The sequence below is a fragment of the Myodes glareolus genome, chromosome 6, assembly GCF_982192425.1.
Source record: "Myodes glareolus chromosome 6, mMyoGla1.1, whole genome shotgun sequence".
NCBI lineage: Eukaryota > Metazoa > Chordata > Mammalia > Rodentia > Cricetidae > Myodes > Myodes glareolus.
The window spans coordinates 15,444,215-15,464,253 of record NC_142031.1 but is presented as its reverse complement, the minus strand read 5'-3'; the positions used below and the strand labels follow the sequence as shown (position 1 = coordinate 15,464,253).

Here is a 20,039-nt window from a genome sequence, read left to right as displayed (position 1 = left end):
TATGCTATCAGCTATTGGCCAGTCATCTTCTTTGAAACAAATCCCAGGAACATATATTTACACACTGTAGAGGAAGATTCCACAGTTTCTACCTGCTCGGGCGTCTAACTGATTCTAGTTTTGAGACTGGGACTTTGTATACTATACTGCCTTGAATCTGCTACATATCAGGTCTCCTTGTCTCTACCTTCCAACTGCTGTGTGTACAACACGCCTGCCTTTTTTATAGTATAGACTGTCACCAAGAAAAAAAAATTTTGAGACAGGATCTATGTAGCCATGACTGTCTTGGAATTCGCTGTGTAGACCAGGCTAGCCTCCAGTTCAGAGATCCACCTGCTTCTGCTTCCCCAAGACGGGACTAAAGGTGTGTGTCATCATGTTCAGCTCAGCCTCAAACATTCAATCCTGCCTCAGCTACCTGTGCTGCAGGCACTGGAGACATGAACACACTGGCTTGTCCCGGGTTTGGATGTTCATGACTGTTAAGACCCAAGGCCCAACTATTGAGTCTGGCTGTTGCCTCTGCACTTTAAATCCTCCGGGGCAGAGGCCGGAAAATCTAAAGGGTTCTAATTGCTCAACAACCTGCATCAGTTTCTGTGTGCTGTTAGGGAGGGAACCTGGGGCCTTAACCATGGCAGTCACATGCTTCACTACTGAGTTATATAGCTCTCCCCTCCTGTGGGTCACAGCCAAGCAGCCAGGTGTGGTATCACACAGGAAAATCCTAGCACTTGAGAAGCAGAGGCTGGAGGATTACAGCAAGTTCAAGGTCAACTGTGTTACTGAATGGGACAGTCTAACTCAAAATGCTACTTGCTCCCACCTCAGGCAGTGGCTTTCCTCTGCTTTAGGGAGAGGCCTTTGTTTCTGGCCTGACAGCCTTAGCCCTGGTTTGTGTGTCTGTGCGTGTGCATTTTTATGTATAAGTGGTGTGTTGTGTGAAGTTTTACTCTCTTGGCTTTTTGAAGGGTCCAGCACACAGCTCCCAAAAAATTGCACTCAAAGGCTTATTCTTAGTTTTAAATGCCCAGCCGTAAGTTGGCTTCTTTCTTGTCAGCTTTTCTTAAATTAGCCTGGCCACCTTTTGCCTCTGGGCTTTTATATTCTTCTATTTCTGTATATCATCTTTTTAAAAAAGATTTATTTATTTATTATGTATACAGTGTTCTGTCTGTCTGTATGCTTGCTGGCTAGAAGAGGGCACCAGACCTCATTACAGATGGCTGTGAGCCACCATGTGGTTGCTGAAAATTGAACTCAGGACCTCTGGAAGAGCAGTCAATGCTCTTAACCTCTGAGCCATCTCTCCTGCCCCTGTACATCCTTCTTTACTCCCTTCTCTGCAACTTCCTGTGTAGCTGGGTGACTGATCCGAGTTGTCCCCCTTTTCTTGTTAGCTTGCAGCTCCCGCCCCCCCCTCCTAGATTTCTACTTCTGTTTATCCTGTCAGCCTGCCAGCCCTGCCTATCTTTGTTCCTGCCTTGCTATTGGTCATTCAGCTCTTTATTGGGACCATAGGTGTTTTAGATGGGCAAATAATCACAGCTTCACAGCTTCACAAAGTTAAGCAAAACCCTGCCCCAGCTTCCTTCATTGTCTTTATCCATAGCAAAATACAGAGCTGCTTCTAACAGAGAAAGCAGTGCTGGGTTGTGCACTAGGAATGTGTGTGTGTGTATGTGTGTGTGTGTGAGCACAGAGGATTTCCTTCTCTGTTTTGGAGGACTGGTCTCATACTGTAGCCCAGGAAGGACTAGAACTCACTAGATAGTCCAGGCTAGCCTACGGCAGGCAGCCATCTTCTCAAACATGAACCATCACCCTAGGCATGATCACCTATTGTAGCGTACAGCTCTGAAGGTTTGGACACACAGTCTTGAGTCAGCCCACAATCAACACAGTCCCATCCCCCAGGGCAGTTCTCCATGACCTCCTCTCTCTCTGAAGACCCTGGAAGCCAATGGTATGTGTCCTGGTGCTGGAGTGTTGTGGTGTACCCACCAGAGAGGACGCCTCACACATGGGATTAAACCAACAGAAAGTCTCTATTAGCCAGCCAGAGTCCACCAGACATTTAGGATCCCAGAGTAGCCCTCAGCCTTTCTCTGGGTGATCTTTTAAGCACAAAAACCAAAATCTGGGTTGACATTCTTTTGTGTTCGCCAGAAACAGAACTGCAGAAGTCAAAAAACAAGGTGGGTACAGTGAGGGACGCCCCCAGAACTATGGATTTGAGGGATTAGGTCTTTGCTTCATCTTGGAAGGTGATGTTGTCTCCATGCTGAGGTTCATAACCTGAATGGTATTTCCATCATGGAGTCAGTTCTGCCAAGGTCTGGGGCCTGCATTAGAGGAGGAGGCCAAAGAGGGCACTGGACCCTCTGGAACTGCAGTTACAGAAGGTTGTGAGCAGCCATGTGGTCCTGGACATCACACCTGCGTCCTCCGGAAGAGCAACCAGTGTTTTAACTGCCGAACTGCCTTTCCATGCCTTTGTTTTCTGTCCCTGTGGAGTTGTCTCTGTGCGGCACTGTCACACATAGAATCACGCGTGTGGTCCTGAGGCTTCTTCCACGTGCCGAGACTCCTCTGCTACCGTGGGTTCACAGCTTAGTCCTTTGCTCACTCTACCCACGGGGACATCAGGTTGTTTTTGTATTCTGCCACTTCCACGTGAACAACTCTAAAGTCTCCTTGATGGCAGAGATATGGCTCAGTTTTTAGAGTGCGTCAAGGTCACAAAATCCTGGTGAGATTGCTAACACCTGTCATCCCAGCCCTTAGTATGTGTGGGCAAATGAACATGAAGTTCATGGTTAACCTCAGCAACTACATGAGTTAAAGTCACAGGAGATATACAAGACTCTTTCAAATATGTGTGTGTGTGTGTGTGTGTGTATGTGTGTATGCATGTATGTATGTATGTATAATTTTAAAGAACAACAGAGAATATAGGCTTTTGTGTGAATATATCTTTTCATATCCTTGAATTAAAAAAAGAAGAAGTTGCTGAGTCATTGTGACCAACCTTTGGTAAACAGCTTATAGATTGGTTGGAAGTACCGTTTCCAGTCCTTATCTTTGCTCCCCGACCTCTGTAGAACCTATCACTAGCAATATATGTTAGTAATTGACTTATGTCCTCAACCTCAATTCATTCATGAAGCTATTTGTTTTAGTTTGTAAGGCAAGGCCTTTGGTAGGCAAGGTGGACTTTGAGCTCTTAATCTTTCTGTCTCTTCCTCCGCTCCCAAGTGCACTGGGACAAGCCCAGGTCACACACCTAGATTTTTTGATATTTTTGCTACATTCAATCTTTTTTTAAAAAACAAAAACAAAACAAAATTGTGTCTCAGCACTTGTAGAGTGCTGAGATTTTGACCATGAGTTCACTCACCCCCTAAACTCCTAAAAGGGAACAAAGACTCAGGGTGGTCAGGAGTGAACAGAGAGAACAAATAGGGAAGGGTGCCAGCCTACTTTCTTCCAGGGTGTGCCAGTAGGTTCAAGATTTGCAGGGCAGATACAGAGCTTTGAGGAAGACTCCAAAATCCGCCCCTCCTCTGCTTGCTCCGCCCCACGGGCATGGCCACTAACAGCAGCCATTAAAGCTGCAGGCGCCTTTGCACTAGAGCTGCAGACTCCTGAATCCTCCTTCCTCTCTTATCTTCACCTTCCTCTACCTCTACCAGAGGCATCATGTCGTCTGCTCGGCCTGCTACTGTGCTGGGTGCCATGGAGATGGGGGGCCGCATGGATCAGACCACCAGCGCAGCGTCGGTGCAAGCCTTCCTGAAGCGCGGCCACACCGAGATCGACACCGCCTTTGTGTATCAGGAAGGCCAGTCAGAGACAATCCTGGGCGGCCTGGGGCTCGGGCTGGGCCGCAGTGGCTGCACAGGTAACAAAAAGTCAAATCTGTCATCTCCGTGCCCCAGCACAGCTTTGTCCGGCTCCTGGAGCCCTGGTGTCCCCTTCGCCACCTAAGATCTCTGAGAACTGCACCTCTTCAGGCATGCAAACTCTTCAGACATATCTAGCTTTCGTTTTGACCGTCTCCTTTCACACTCTGTTCTGAAAAAGTAGCTAAGGATCCTCCTCACACTGTGTGCCTAGCTTTGTTCCAGCTTAGACCCATGTGGCTAGCCCGTGCTTGCGTTCTGGGCTGCTGCCAGCAGGTGCCCTGGAAGCACCTTATCTACAGGACTCCTGTCTCTGTGGGGCTGCTCAGCACCACCATCCCAGACAGAAACCTCTTTCCTCCTTTTCTTAAGGCCCTGGATCCTGTAGATAGTGAGCCTGTTGGTTAATAGGACCTCATGCTTCATGGAACGGCAGTCATAGAAACCAGTGTCACGGGCTGGAGAGATGGCTCAGAGATTAAGAGCACTGATTGCTCTTCCAGAAGTCCTGAGTTCAATTCCCAGCAACCAATGGTGGCTCATAACCATCTGTAATGAGATCTGGTGCAGACAGAATACTATGTATGGATTATGCACATACATAATACAATATGTATGTATTATGTACATACCTAATACTTGTATTGTTTACATACACTATGTATGTAATAAATACATGTTTTTTTAAAATGGTAAAAAAAAAGAAAGAAAGAAACCAATGTTTCTACACAAAAGGAACAGGGTCCTCCAGCTATGCAGCTGTCTTGAACTTGTTTTGTCTACCTACACTCTCTACCTACACTCAATCCCCTGCCTCAGTCTCTCAACAGGCGGCACTGCACTTCTCCGGGCTGCTGCTATGCTGTATGGAACTCTTTCTCTTCTATTGTACTCTGACCACTGTCCCGCTGTCCTTTGGAGTTCACAGCACAGTGGGATCCAGAACAGAAGCAGACCCGTGCACTTGGTGCCTTGCTGTTTGTAGATTTTCTGCCTACCTCCCAGTGAAAAGAGAGTTGTTTTTGTATCTTGTGATCGGATCTGTCTACACAACCCAGGCGAACCTAGGATCTACGTGTAGCTTAGGTAGAGTACTCCTGCCCAGCTTCCAGAGTGCTGGCATTATACACGTTACCCATTACCACCACCAGAGCCTGGATCTGACTCCTGATTGAAATTGCTTTTATGAGCCCTCCCTCCTTTCCCTGTTTGAGTTCAGGGTTGCTTGAGCCAGAGCCACAGCTCAGATCTGAAGCTGATGTCCCATGAGGAAGGTCAAGTAATGTGGGAGGATGGAGAAGTCCCAGGTATGTGACTCAGGAGTGTCAGGGGCTCCACTGACTGCCTTGGGCTGCTGAACTGACTTCTCAAGTGTGGAAAGTGCCTTTTGCACATCCATCCACCTGTCTGTCCATCTGTCCATCCATCCATTTATCTGCCCGCCCGCCATCCACCCACCCATCATGGCATCCATCTATCCACCACCCACTGATCATCCACCCACCTGTCCATTCATCATCCATATATCCTCTATCATCCAACCATTCCACTGGACTTTCAGCACAGCAGGGAGAGAAGCAGGGACTCTCTCAGATGGTCCAGCACTCACCTGTTTTCCCAAGCTGAGTCCGTAGCTGACCCTGACTTTTCTTCTCACAGGCTCTCAGCAAAGCCTCTTCCATCTCTGTCCCCAGTTCCTTCTACACCTTCCTCCCCTGTAATCACACATGCCCTGTGCCCATGCTGCATTCAGGGTCACCTTTCAAAACATCTGGAAATGACCCCAGAGCTCATAACTAAAAGCATTCAGAGACTTCCCCGTCCACAACCCCAGGTCTAAACTCCAGACTCTAAGTGGGGTTCTACGGGGCCATTCTGCTTCTAGTCTGTTGTCTTTTCTCTATCCCCGTGTCCCTTACCCCAGACCTTCTTTCTCATGGCTTCTAAAGCCCTCCTCCCAGTGAACAAGTACCTCAATGTCCTTAGTCTGCTAGCTTCTCAGTTGCCCTAGACACTCAGATGAGATTCTCAGGAACCCCTGTGACCCCAGGCTAGCCTCTGCCTCCCTACTCTCCCCCTGGGGAACCTCAAGTTCTCCCGGCCTCACTACTCAACAGTGGCCTGTGCTCTGCAAGTCCATGAGCGCAGGTCCTCTGCATCCACAGCCCCAGTGCCTGGTTTGGCTCATCTAGGCGTCCAGTAGGTAATTGTCACAGCGAGCATACCAGCCACTCTTCATGTTCATTGTTAGTTATGGCTGTCAACCCTCAGGGCTTCTCCGTAAGACATTATCACAGCTATTGTTTTTTACAGCTGACAGCATTGAGGAGGACTCAATTTAGTCAAGGCCACAGCTACTAATGGCAGAGCTGCAATTTGAATCAATTTTCTCTCCCTTTGTCTATATGTATATTTCTTAATTCTCTCTCTCCCCCTCGATTCACTCTCTCTTCCTCCTTTCTGCTGCTCTTTTTGATACAGTGTTTCACATAGACCTAGATTTGTACTATGTGGGCAAGGATGACCATGAGTTCCAATGGAGGTGGAGCTTTCATTTCCTGATTGCAGGATCCCAAATAATCACACAGAAACTTATACTAATACCAAACTGTTTGGCCTATAGTTCATGTTTATTACTAACTATCTCTTACATTAACTCTTACATCTAAACTAACCAACTTTTAATAATCTATGTATTGCCATATAAAGTGACTTTTACCAGTCTGCTGGCATGGTTTTTCTTGGGCAGTTGCTTGCATCTCTTTTGAATCTTCTCCTCCTCATCTGACTCCCCAGTTTGAATGTTCCACCTACCCTTTTCTTACTTGTCTCCTGGTCAAACAGTTTTTATTTTTAACCAATAGGAACAATATATTTTTATAGTGTACAGAAGCATGCCATACTACTTGACTTCTTGATCCCTTTCTCCATCCCTGCAGATTTAGGATCAGAGGCAGGCACAGCCATATCCTGCGCTAGTTCTGTGCCTCAACTGTTACAATACATACTATGTTTGATAAAGTGACTTAAACTTGCATTTTTCCCCCTGTAAAGTAAAAATTGCAACCAAGGCTTGTCCAATGCTTGGGAAGACATTGAAGTCTGATGATGTCCGGTTCCAGCTGGAGACGTCGCTGAAGCGGCTGCAGTGTCCCCGGGTGGACCTCTTCTACTTACACATGCCAGACCACAACACCCCCATAGAGGAGACGCTGCAGGTCTGCCACCAGCTTCATCAGGAGGTGAGTGTGGCCCCTGAGCTTGGGGAGATGCTCTCTGACCTTTCCAACATGACCCTGCCAGGGGAGTGAATGCAGGCCACATACAGCAGGGCAGGCACAGACCTCCCTCCAGGCTCCCCTCCCAGTCAGTCTCCCCTTCCTGGCCTCCTGGACTGAGCTGGGCTCTGATGGAGTCTCTCCCCTGCAGGGCAAGTTTGTGGAGCTTGGCCTGTCCAACTATGCCTCCTGGGAAGTGGCTGAGATCTGTACCCTCTGCAAGAAAAATGGCTGGATCATGCCAACTGTGTACCAGGTGAGAGGAATCTGGTGTTTTAGGATCATCCAGACTTTGGGTTCTAAAGCTCCATTGATTCTCAATCTTTGGCATGACCATGAGACCTGCCAACAGCACTGTGTGAATGCCCTGAATGTCAAGGTCTGGGAATGTTCAGGACTAAAGTGAGGGACTTAGGAAGATACATTTGGTGTCTCTTGACACGTTCTCCCTCTCCAAATGTCTCCTTGCAGGGCATGTACAATGCCACCACCCGGCAGGTGGAGAAGGAGCTCTTCCCCTGTCTCAGACACTTTGGAATGAGATTCTATGCCTTCAACCCTTTAGCTGGTATGGACTCTCATGGGGACCGGCCATGTGTTTGTGTGGGTGGGTGGTCATGCCTGGCCTATGTTTCTCCTATTGATGGCCTGGTGGATGCTCATCTCAGACCTGGGAAGTCCGGAGCTTTGAGAAGGGGTTCCTGGATCTCCTCATTCCAGGCTTCCTCCCGTTCTCCAGTTTCTGACTGGCTATCTCTGGGAGGAGTCTGGACCAGGTTCTGACTGCTGTCTTCCTGCAGGTGGCATGTTGACAGGCAGATATAAATACCAGGACAAGGACAGAAAGCAGCCCGAGAGCCGCTTCTTTGGGATTCAGTCTGCTCAGGTTACCATGAACCGGTGAGCTGTGTTGAGGGGGCTGTGTCTGGGAGAGAGGTGCTATAGGTTTACTTCGTTGGAGGGAGGATCCTTGAGGCTGCTTTCCTGGGGACCAGCTCTACTGTGGTTTCAGCCCTGTGACTCTGGATGTTAGCTGCCCTGGCATTGGAGGGATATTCTTGGATTGTCATAAGGATCTCCTGATGTCTGCATATTGTTATCCTGTGTGTGATTCTTGGGAAAAGCTCTTCCACTGCCAATATTGAGAGGACAACCCAGATGGACTTGGGGGAGCCTGGAGCTTGGTGCTGACCCAATGAGTCTTAGTCCTGTGTCATCTTGTTCGTAAAATTGGTCATCATTGTCTCAAGTTGTCATAAGTGGACAATGTTCTTCTTCTTCTTTTCTTTCTTTCTTTCTTTCTTTCTTTCTTTCTTTCTTTCTTTCTTTCTTTCTTCTCTCTCTCTCTCTCTCTCTTTCTTTCTTTCTTTCTTTCTTTCTTTTTCTTTCTTTCTTTCGTTTGAGTCAACATCCTGTGAATCCAGGCTGATCTCAAACTTGCTTTATATTTGAGGTTGACCTTGAACTCCTGATCTTCGTGTCTTGGCATAAAGACCTAGGACATTTGTTTTTCTTTCCCCCACACAGGGTTTGCGTGTGTGTGTGTGTGTGTGTGTGTGTGTGTGTGTGTGTGTGTGTCTGTGTGTGTCTGTGTGTCTGTGTGTTTATACAGCACTGGTTGTCCTGGACCTCACTCTTTAGACCAGATTGGCCTTTTTCTTGGACATCTGCCTGCCTCTGCCCCCTGCATGCTGGGATTATGGGTGTGTGCCACCACCACTTGGGCAATGAGCTAGGATCCCTAGTGTCTTTTACAATGCTCTGCTCCAAATTTTAAATATCTAAAAATGTATCTGACTGGGGAAACGGAGGCAGAAAGATTACAAGTGCAAGTCCTGCCTATTGTGTGGGGATGGAATGCTCAAAGCCCTGGATTTGATTCTCAGAACTACACAAATAGAAAAAGAAAAAAAGAAAAATTATCGAAGATTCGATCTTTTTTTCCAAGTGACTTTTTTTGAGGTCTAGTTTGACTCAGTACAGTGTACAACTTGTGATGCTCCTGCCTCAGCCTCCTGAGATGTGGCATCAGATGTGTGTGTTCCCATGACCAGCCACTGTTTGAAACTCTTACAATTCCTTCCCCTCCGGCATCTTAGCTGCCATGTCTCCTAGGCTCACTGCTGAGCATAGACTGATGCATTTGCTGTTTGTGTTCTCTGGAAAGGCCCAGCAAGCAAGCTTCCTGCAGGAAGTTCTGATATTGGTTTGATGGAAAAATCCAAAGTTAAAAGCAGTGAGCAGAGTGTGTTAGCCTGATTGTGTACCTAGGTTGATTCAAGCCTTACCTGTAGGGAGTGTGCTCCTCACTCTCAGAGCAATGGTTGGGTGTGAGGACGCCTTGCCTTTGATGCTCAGCACCTCAGAACAAAATGGCAACCACAAAGAACCCCTAATTGCAGCCTCCCCCACTAACAGTCTGTGATCCTTCTGCCAGGAGTACAAACCATTGCCTTGATCGGGGGTTCTGAAGTTATTTCACACATGGGCAGATCCCAGCGTTCTCCCTGAAGAATCAAGGCCTGCTGCCCTTTAGCAGCTTCTCTTCTGACCATGTTGCTAAGACAGGCTGCTCAGGAAGTAGACCAGTGAGTGCAGGGAAGGAAGGTGACCACAGAAGCCAGACTGGTGCCCAGGACTTTAGCCGCACTTTTGTGTGACCCAGGGCTCACAAGTGTGGTGTTTTGGCAGCTGAGAGTCCTCATTTAGGGAGCTAAATTGTTAACATTTGACTCGCATTTAAAATACCAGATTCTTGTCTTCTGTGCCCTTCCCTGACCTGGCGAGGGGCCTGGAGACCTCTGTGTTCTGATGGTAAAGGGGCAGAGCTCTGCCTGAGTACAGAAGCCACCTCAGGGATGCAGGGGTTAGGTCACCCTCTAGTGACCCCTGAGAAACTGACCCCCATGTCACTGTCCCCCACCCATTCAGGTACTGGAAGGAAGAACACTTCAAGGGCATCGCTCTGGTGGAGAAGGCTCTGACGTCCACTTATGGCGCCAGCACCCCTAGTATGACCTCGGCCGCCCTGCGCTGGATGTACCATCACTCACAGCTCAAGGTAGCCCAGTGGGTCCTGGCTCTTCAGCCTCTGCTGTGAAGTTGGATGGGGGAAATGGAGTTGGGGGGTGGGGGTTAAGATCCCACTGTGACTCTGTCTTCTCTGGCCCAGCTTCTCCCAGGCTGGTGACAGTGGTACTGCTAGCTTACCTCGCTGTGTTCCAATAACTGTGTGAAGTCTAGTCATCTGGATTGTTTTTCTTAAAGATCTAGTTATTTTTATTTCGTCTGTATGAGTGCTTTGCCTGGTGGCCACATGCGCTTGTAGTTCCAGCAGAAGCCAGAAGAAGGTGGCACATTCCCTGGAATTGGAGTTAAAGGTGGTTATGAGTTGGTACCAAGTGTGTGCTGAAAACCAAATCCATGTTGTCTTCAAGAGCAGAAACTGCTCCTAAGGGTTAAGCCATCGCTCAGGCTCCAGTGATCTCCATTTCCATACGAAGAAATTGCTTCTCCGGATGAGAACTGGTTTACCTACTAAAGTCCCACAGCTCCATGGTGTAGGAAATAAGCATAGATTTGACTCTGAGTAGTACATTCAAAAAGAAATTGTTTATTAACATCCCTTCCAGCACTCTCTCTGGAGAGAACTCAATACCGTGTCCCTGGGAACATCTCTTTCTGCCTGCTGTCTCCACTACCTCTCCTTAACCCCCTTCTCCAGTGTGAGCTTTCTGGGGTAATGGTGCCACTTTAGTAACTGGTAAACGTCAGGCCTGAATATTAAGTGTTTCCCAAACTGTCCCGCAGGGCAGAGGAGCCTGGCAGACCTTGGCTGTTTGGAGGCAGTAGTCATTTCTCCTAGAAGCAATACTCAAGTGAACAGATCCTAAATCTCAGCAAGCGATGGGCAGGAGGGGGCGGATGATGAGTCGAGGGGATGGCAGATGTGTGCTGGAATCTGTATGTCCCTTGCAGGGCGCCCATGGGGATGCAGTCATTCTGGGCATGTCCAGTCTGCAGCAACTGGAGCAGAACTTGGCCTGCGTTGAAGAAGGGCCCCTGGAGCCGGCTGTCGTGGAGGCCTTTGACCAAGCCTGGGACCTCATTGCCCATGATTGTCCCAACTACTTCCGCTAAGGTAGATCTAACTTGGGGAGGTGTAGAGGTCACTGGCTGCCTGGCTAGTCTGTGCTGTGTGCTGAGTCAGCTGCCCTTTCCCTCCTCATCCAGATCTCTGATGGTTTTCTTTTGTTCCTATTGCCTTGCTCTACACCCAGTTGTCTTCAGTGTGAGAGTTGCCTGAGCTCTCCCCACTACCTCTTGTTGAATAAAACCTGCCATGGCTATAGCTCAGGCTGCAGCAGGCCTGACCTTATTCTTTGTAATTGTGTGGCTTACTTCTTGCTTTCCTTCTGAGGGTTCAGGGGAAGTGTGCAGGAGTGTGCCTGGTCCTCAGAGGTCAGAGGCCCCAGGAGGCCTGCTCTCTAGCAGTGGGGCTTGGTGATGGCTCTAGTCAGAAAAACACCCAAGTTCCTTCAGGCACCAGGTGTGTGCCTTCCTCCCCACCATGGAGCCCCACAGCAGTGCACAACAGCTCTGCTCCAGGTGAAGTCTCCTCGTTCACCTACTGCATCAGCTTACCCAGCTTGCGGGCTGTGTAATTTTCACCGCCATATCTCATGCAGAGTACAGGCAACAAGAAGCTGAAAGGTTTTCTGGACAACCCAGGTTTCCCCAGACTCAGTTTAACACAGCATGAGGCAGCGGCTTGGTGTGAGTACAATCAGATCCCCAAGTGTTGTGGGATATTTGATTGCATTGTGGCACTGTTAATAAAATTTAACCTTGAATCAGAGTGTGGAGTTAGCCACTAACTGACCAGAATTAGTCATAGAGGTTTTGGAGGACCTTGGGTACATATTGAGAGACAGGATGTAGTAGGGATTGGTTTAGAAAGATTTTTCAGGCTTATGGATCAGGAAAGATTAGAGAAGGTCACTTTGTCATTTTTCTGCTGCTGTTCTTATTAATCAGGTTTTTACCCTAATATCTGACCCCGGAGTTTTTATTAATAATAAAAATTGAGATAAACTCATCATCTGGCATCCAATGCAGGGCATTAGATATCGAAGCAGCCTCTCACTGCTGGTTCTGCAGCTGCCTGAGTCGCCCCTTCTACCAGGCTCTGTCATTCAGGCGGCCCATGCCCATGCCAGGCCACCATGCCCTGTTTCAGGCAGCTTGCTCCCTGTCCCCATGGATTGCACATCTTCCCTGGGACCCCTTCCCATTCCTCAGCAGGGGCGGGGGAAGCTCAGCCACTTTGACGTCCTCTCTGACCTTGACACCAGCTCTTACCTGCTGGGGCTTCTGCTGCAGCTGCCTCACCTGCAGCCCAGACTTTATGCAAGCCGTTTCAGGTACCCTCAGTCCCCACTCCCTCCATGGCAGAGCACTCCTGTCTCTGAAGCTGTAGCCAGGAGGATGTGCAGGGAGGGGTAGGTAAACACTGAACAGTGCTATGCCAGGCTCGGTGGCAAGTGCTTCCTTTAGGCAAACTTTTCTTTCCTGCCTTGCCAGTCTGTAAATAACTGACATAGAGACTCAATATGAATTATAAATGCTCAGCTGATACATACTTCAGTGTTCACCAGAAACAGAACTGCAGAAGACAAAAAACAAGGTGGGTACAGATAGGGATGTCCCCAGAACTATGGATCTGAGGGATTGGGTCTTTGGTTTCATTTTGGAAAGTGCTGCTGTCTCCAAGGCTGAGTTTCATAACCTGAATGGTATTTCCATCATGGTGTCTGTTCTGCCAAGGTCTGGGACCTGCATTAGAGGAGGAGTCAGAGAAGGCACTGGAACCTCTAGAAGTGCAGTTATTAAAGTCTGTGAGCGGCCATGTGGGTGCTGGAAAACACACCTGGGTCCTCTGGAAGAGCAGCCAGTGTTTTAACTGTCAAGCCGCCTTTCTATTGCTTTTTTCCCTGTCCCTCTGGAGTTGTCTCTGTGCAGCAGTGTAGCACACAGAATCACGCGTGTGGTCCTGAGGCTTCTTCCACCTGCTGAGACTCCTCTGCTACCGTGGGTTCACAGCTTAGTCCTTTACCCACTCTACCCAGGGGACATCAGGTTGTTTTTGTATTGTTCTGCCACTTCCAAGTGAATAACTCTAAAGTCTCCTTGATGGCGGAGATATGGCTCAGTTGGTAGAGGGCTCCATGTTCACAAAATCCTGGTGAGATTGTCATCTACCATCCCAGCACTTAGTAGGTGTAGGCAAAAGAACAAGTTCAAGGTCATCCTCAACTGAAGACAACCTGAGATACATAAGATTCTTTCTAATACATATGTGTGCACATGTATATGTGTGTACATATCATCTAAGTATGTTTGTACAAATATGCATAAGTGCACACATACATGTATATGTACATGTGTGCACATATATGTACGTGTATGTGTGCATGTATTATTTTAAAGAACAGAGAAACACACACACATATATATATATAAGGTTTTGTGTGAATATATATTTTCATATTCTTGAATAGAAAAACCAGAAGAAACTGCTGAATTGTTACTAACCTTTGGTAAACACTTAGGTGAACGACAGGTAGGAGGTACCAGTTCCAGCCCTTTCCTTTGTCTCCCCAAATTTGAAGGATCTATGACACGCAATACAAGTTAACAAGTGACCAATGCCCTCAACTCCAATTTATCTATCAAGCTATTTGTTTTAGTTTCTAAGACAAGGTCTTTGGTAGCCCAGGTGGACTTTGAATTCCTAATCTACCAGTCTCTACCTCCTCTCCCATGTGATGAAGTTGCCCGGGCTCAAAACTCTCCTCAGTCAATGCACTTCAGACAAAGGGCTAGAACACACCTGAGCCTGGGCGCTGCTGGCAGCTATCTGCAGGGCTGTGGTGTTGAGGGGCCAGGCTGTGCAGGCCCAAACAGAAGCACAAAGCTGAAAGTCTTTTTTACTAGGAAAAGTCTCTTGCCATCTACAGGGGAAACCCTGAGGACAAGATTTTATTCTTTGTAGAAACAAAGTCCCACCCCAGCTTCCTCTCTTGTCCGCATCCATGTCAAGATAAAGAGCTGCTCCTTTCAGAGGGGTGACAGCAGTCCTGGTGTCCAATGGAGATGAAGAACTTGCTGGAAGTCCTTCGTCCCACACCCTAGAGTCAGCTGTCATCCTCTTCTTCTGACTCTCCCTCAGATGCAGATGCGCTTTCAGGCAGTTCACCGTCCATCTGCTGGAATCTCCCCGACTCGGCATCCCACATGTATTTGATGGTCACCTTGAATTCAGCCATCTCATACCCAAAAAGCTTCTGTAACAGGAGGAGGAATCAGAGTGAGGTGTAGCATCTGTGAGCCACGTCCCGCAGAAGGTTAAAGATAACGGCTTTTCCCTGTGAGCCACGTCCCGCAGAAGGTTAAAGATAACGGCTTTTCCCTGTAAGCCATGTCCCAGCAGAAGGTTAATAACGACGACGGCCCTTCCCCCAGGTTGCAGATCTGGACTCACCAAGACCCGGGCCTGCTCTGGAGTCAGCACATCGCCCTCCTTGCACACTTCATAGTCAGATAGCAGGGTCACCACACCTGTGGGAGGACAGCAAGTTACTCCCAGCAGGAGCTCACAAGGCCCCTGCTGCTAGCGCTCTGTGCCAGGAAGCATTTGGCCTCAGACTCTCTTCCCTGCAGCTCAGCACCCACAGGGTCAGTGGCCGCCTCTTCCACGTCCTGCAGGTGATGAGTGCACAGCCCTGCCTTCTCAGAAGAAACTGGAGAAGTGGCTGGTCAGAGGGGAGAGCCTGGGGAAGGTGGTCCTGAGCTGCTTTCTGTTCTGGACTTTCCTACATTCTTCCTTTCTTCTTCCTCCTCCTTCTTTCTAGATAGGGTTTCTCTGTTTTTAGCCTTGGCTGTTCTGGAACTCACTATGTAGACCAGGCTATCTTCAAACTCAGAGACTTGCCTCTGCTTTCTCAGTACTGGGATTAAAGGCTCCTTCCTTTCTACATTTTCTAAAAATTATTCTATGTGTTTTGCCTACATGCATGACAGTGGCACCATGTGAATAACTGCTGCCTGTGGAGGTCAGATGAGGGTGCTGGGAATCAAACCCATGTCCTATATAAAAGCAGCCACTACTCTTAACCCTGAGCCACCTTTCCAGCCACCTACCTTTCTTGAGGGCAGTGGGCAGGCCCAGCTGCCTCAGCTGTGGCTCCATGGAATGAGGGAACTGCTTCAGGGGCCCTGGATCCAGGTTCACGGTTAAAGTTGCTTTGTTCCCAGCTCTAGCAAAATCCATTTCTGTATACTTTGTGAACCACCTAAGGCAGAGAACGGTGATGGGTCCCGGTTGTCACAATATTTAGCTGAAGTCTGGCCCTGATTTGAGTGCACACAATGCGGGGTCTCCTATCCTTGTCCATCGTGGCTGTGGACCAGCACCCAGCGGGGAGCGACCACACCAGAGAGAATGGGAGGACCCAGGTCACAGAATCTGGTTCTAGTAAGAGGCTTCCAGGACCCAGCCCCAGTTCAATGTCACCACCAGACCACCCTTTCAGCTTTCCCGACCTTCAGCTTCCCCCCCGACCCCTCAGAAACACTCACCCGTTCACCTCCTCCTTTGTGCGGTTGGTAAAGAGGAGCCCAACTTCACCTCTCAACCTCTTGCTGACCTGAAAAATGACAGTGAGCAACCCTGCTCCTTCACTAAGGGGCCCTAGCCACTGGGGACGCCCGGTTATCATCAGAAACCTTTTCTGATTGATACAACCCCTAGTATGCAGGGCAGGAGGACACAATAGGAACAAACCCATGAGTCTGCAAATTAAGGACAAGACAGATTTAAGCCGAGCTTGACTCTCCTGGACCCACTGGTCACCCAGCCCAGGGGAAGAGTTGGAGAGGAGGCAGCAGAGCCTGAGCCTCACTTAGCCAGGGCCAGCACCTACCTGATGTAGGTTGTCTTTGTATTCGTCAGACGGGCTTCGCCCCAAAGCCACCATCATCACCTTATTTTTGCCAAAGAACATCCTATCAAGAAATGGGGCTGTGAGCCAGTGCCAGGCGGCCTGGGAGCCCAGATGAGAATAGCCTAGAGGCTTTGTTCTCCGTGTAAACCACCCACGTGTCCTCAGAATTCCTGTTTCCATCCTCTTATCCAGAGAGCCCGCCCGACCTTGCTAACAGTTTGAGTCAATCACTGCCAACCTCAAAAACCACCCATCACGTGGCTGCGGGGAGACTGACTCCAGAAACACCCACCCTAGTACTGCAACCCACCAGCTGCTGCAGCCTGCTTCAGGGTCCGTCTGTGGATGCATATAATGACATTCTAGTAAACCAGGAAGCCAGACCCCAGGGGCCGCTTTTCTGAAGGAACCAATCTCAAATACCGCAAATGAACACAAGTCCTATTGCCCAGCAGCTCAGGGAAAGGCCACCTCTAACAAAAATGGTCCCCTTCAGCAAGTGAGTTGCGGACCCTAAGGGTCAGTCCTGCTGCTGGTCTCTGATGGCACCGTCCATCCCTCCTGCCTGGTGCCCCTTCCTCTTCCCACTGCCCGCTCACCGGCTGTGCTTCCAGGCATTTCGGATGTCCTTCAGCTTGTTGTTCCTCATGTTGGCCACAGAGAAGATGAAGATGTACTTGTATGTATCCACACATTTCCGAAGCTGTGGGACAATTCATGAGGTTCTGGAGGTGAAGGGGCAGCATGGGTCGAGCAACTCTGGCCTCATGCTAGAGAATCACCTACAGGCCTTTAATCTGGTCACTTACCATTGACAGGTCTGACACCAAGGCCACCCACTACAGCAGGTGAGCAGGAACCCATACCTTATGGTCTTCCATGACTACTGCTTTCCTTTGCCTACTTACAGTTAATCTAGAAACGTCTACCCACCGTGGGAAGGCCCCTGCCTAAGTGAAAAACACAGGAGCCTCAACATTTTGCTAAACAAGGAGAGACACCTCATCCATACTGCCTTGCCAGGCTGCTGCCTGCAGCCTCTCTGCGGTGAAGCTCTACTTCCAGGAGGCTGGGCTTCCCTGGCCCTCAGCAGAGGGCTAGTAGGTCAGCTGCAGAGGAATGGCCACAGCCACCACACCTGGTGATTTCCAGGCTTCTGATACGGGGCAGCATTACAAACTAATTAATAAGCTTCCATTATCCAGAGTGCAAAACAGCAATAGCACCACCCGGCCCTGGGTCACAGGGAAGCTTTGGGGATGGGGCGGGGGATTGTGCGGGAAAATGCATTTACTGATGTGGGAGGTAACTCAACCTAGGTTTCGCAGAGCTCAACTAGGGCTGCGAAACTGGGAGCAGGATGGAAAACTGTGGCTTCTGATCTTAACACACTGCTAACAGTCCTCCTCCAAGCCTATTGCGGAAATACATACCAGAAAAGTAAAGGAGCAAGCACTTACCTCTTCTATCAGGTTCTGCTTCAGTTCCAAGCCTTTCTTGGCAGTTTTTGTTAAGGAAACTAAAACCAAGAAAAGGATGGTGTTGAGTGTTGAATCTAGATGCTCTAAAGATTCATTTAGCTTTGTTCTTTGGAGGCATGGCTGAACTAAGCCAGTGCGAAGGAGGCAACAATGGATCCTGGCATTTCTGGCATTTAAGGCTGGGAGAGTGTTTGCTTATCTAATACTATCTAATACTTCTGGACCCAGAGATCTCTTAATAAAGCTCCTACCACAAACCAAGTACCCTTAGTCCCTTGGGCTGACTGATGGATTTCCTGACTCACTGCTGCTGACAGAGTGCTCTCAGTGGCAGCCCTAACATACTGGTTGAGGCAGGACCCTTTCCTGCTACACGGCATGGTGCACAGGCTACCAGTGGCGAGGCTCAGCTATGGGATAATAGAAATTCTTCCCTTTTTTATTTTTTAAAGGCAGGACCTTGCTACAAGGCTGCTTGGACTGGTCTTGAACTTAAGATACATTTCCTTGCTTCTGCTTCCTATATGCTGGGATTACTTGTATGTACTGACTCATCTTTTTGGGACCACATCTTTTCTAGTTTACTACATACCCGCATTTCAATTTTGTACCTGGACCTGAGAATACAATAATGCTGGGGGTGGGGTGGGGCACACAAGAACTGCTACTGAAAAGTAACTGAGGCCCTATCTGTTCCACTTCCAGAAAAGTTACTGGCATTTGCTACATCTGACCAGGGGTTCCTCCACAAAACCAAATGACTTCATAAGGACTCAGCAGAACTTCAGTTACAAAGCCCTAGATTTATCCCCAGCATGTGAAATGTCTTTTAGCTACTCACAGTCCCTACAATGTACACAGTCAATGGCAAGCACATTGAGCCAGCCATTCTCAGACTCTCCGCTGCTAGAATTTCGGTTCAATGTAGCATTCCCCAGGTGGTTACCGCCCTTGTTGCTTCCATCTCTGCCCTTGTATTCTCCAGGCTATGGAGGTCCTTTTAGAGTAAAGCCACATCAAAGGCCAGATCTTTCCCCTCAACCCTAGTTTGTCCCTTTGACTGCAGCCGCATTGGCCTCTGGTCCCCAGCATGTTAACTCCAGAGCCCTTTCTCTTCCGGGTCCTCGATGCAGAACCACCTGCTCTCAGACAACTGTACAGCCTGCTTACCTTCCTTTCCCGGGGGTTTTATTTGTCGTCTCGCCACTGAGAGCTTCCCTGACCACATTATACAAAACAGTATCATTTCCACCTTCTGCATACTCCGCTTTTACTACCAGCCAAACCATACTTAGCTTGACGGGGACATAGGATACACACATACACACAGCCCGACTAAAGCGGTGAGTTGATGGCGCCAGACCCTTTTTGTTCAACTATCTTGTCTTCTAATACCCACAGTTCACTAGTGCCAGTTCACTAGCTGGATGTGGTGGCCCAGTTTGGCACCTAGCGCGAAGGCTGAAGATGGAGAGTTCAAGGACCCGGCATTAAAAATCGAAGAAAAAGCCGGGCGGTGGTGGCGCACGCCTTTAATCCCAGCACTCAGGAGGCAGAGGCAGGCGGATCTCTGTGAGTTCGAGGCCAGCCTGGTCTACAAGAGTTAGTTTCAGGACGGGCACCAAAGCTACAGAGAAACCCTGTCTTGAAAAACCCGCCACCAGATACGCCGATGCATGACTGTAAAATCCCTACATTCTGGAGAGGATGAGGTAGGGGGAAGCCCTTGATTTGAGACCAGCCTGGTCTACACAGCGAGTTCGAACTACATCGCAAGATCCTGTCTCAAACACACACTCGCGCGGCAGGGGATGTAGCTCAGCTGGTAAGGCTTGCCATACCTAACTCAGCAAAACCTAGGCTTAGTGGTGCATGTCTGTAACCCCAACAATCGGGAGGTAGGGTCAACAGTTTAAGACTCTCGTCGCTGGCGAGTTCGAGGTGAGCCTGGGACACAAGACGCTGTCTCGGGAGCTGCCCGTTGGTCCGGCTCAGACTCTAGCCCTCCCGGTGTCTTCCTATGCCAACCCGCCACCCCGGCCGGCGGATCTCCTTGGAGAGGCCTCGGCGCCTCACCCGTGTCCCCGCTGCCCCCACGGCTGAGGTTCCCGGAGCCCACCTTTCTTGTCTCGCTTAGATTTAGGCATCGCTCTGAAAACACGTGCGGCGGAAGACTGGACAGCCCGTCAGGACCCGGGCGGCGCGGGGGCTTCTGGGACGGCGCTCGGGGCTGCCCCTCTCGTGGGCCTGACCCGAACCGAGGCGAGCTGCCTCTTCCCGTTTGCTCTCTGTCCCGTGCCTGGAAGGTCACTTCTCGGCCCAGATCTCTCCTGTCCCTCCAGTCCTTCCAATCCCGGCGGCTCCCGA

General features: G+C 49.2%; 2 protein-coding genes across 4 annotated transcripts; one reads left to right on the top strand and one right to left on the bottom strand.

Annotated features, from left to right (window-relative positions):
- The first annotated feature begins 3,569 nt into the window (after window positions 1–3,569).
- LOC148121651 (aldo-keto reductase family 7 member A3-like) lies at window positions 3,570–17,933 on the top strand. 3 transcript variants are annotated; one of them, XM_087906967.1, is made up of 8 exons: window positions 3,570–3,907; window positions 6,963–7,150; window positions 7,338–7,442; window positions 7,658–7,754; window positions 7,987–8,086; window positions 10,118–10,247; window positions 11,165–11,327; window positions 16,384–17,933. In XM_087906967.1, the coding sequence occupies exons 1-7, from the start codon at window positions 3,706–3,708 to the stop codon at window positions 11,324–11,326; spliced, it is 984 nt and encodes a 327-aa protein (XP_087763093.1). In that variant the 5' UTR covers window positions 3,570–3,705; the 3' UTR covers window position 11,327; window positions 16,384–17,933. The 3 variants fall into 3 exon arrangements, with proteins under 3 accessions (XP_087763093.1, XP_087763092.1, XP_087763091.1); XM_087906966.1 differs by lacking the exon at window positions 16,384–17,933 and adding an exon at window positions 14,418–15,367; XM_087906965.1 differs by lacking the exon at window positions 16,384–17,933 and having other exon boundaries at window positions 11,165–11,564.
- On the bottom strand, window positions 13,706–19,931 carry LOC146894100 (mRNA turnover protein 4 homolog). The gene is made up of 8 exons (XM_087906968.1): window positions 19,792–19,931; window positions 17,652–17,710; window positions 16,791–16,894; window positions 16,171–16,252; window positions 15,827–15,894; window positions 15,389–15,540; window positions 14,730–14,806; window positions 13,706–14,532 (listed from the first exon to the last, which is right to left on the bottom strand). Exons 1-8 carry the CDS (start codon window positions 19,817–19,819, stop codon window positions 14,383–14,385), a joined length of 720 nt encoding a protein of 239 aa, XP_087763094.1. The 5' UTR covers window positions 19,820–19,931; the 3' UTR covers window positions 13,706–14,382.
- Between the last annotated feature and the right edge of the window lie 108 nt (window positions 19,932–20,039).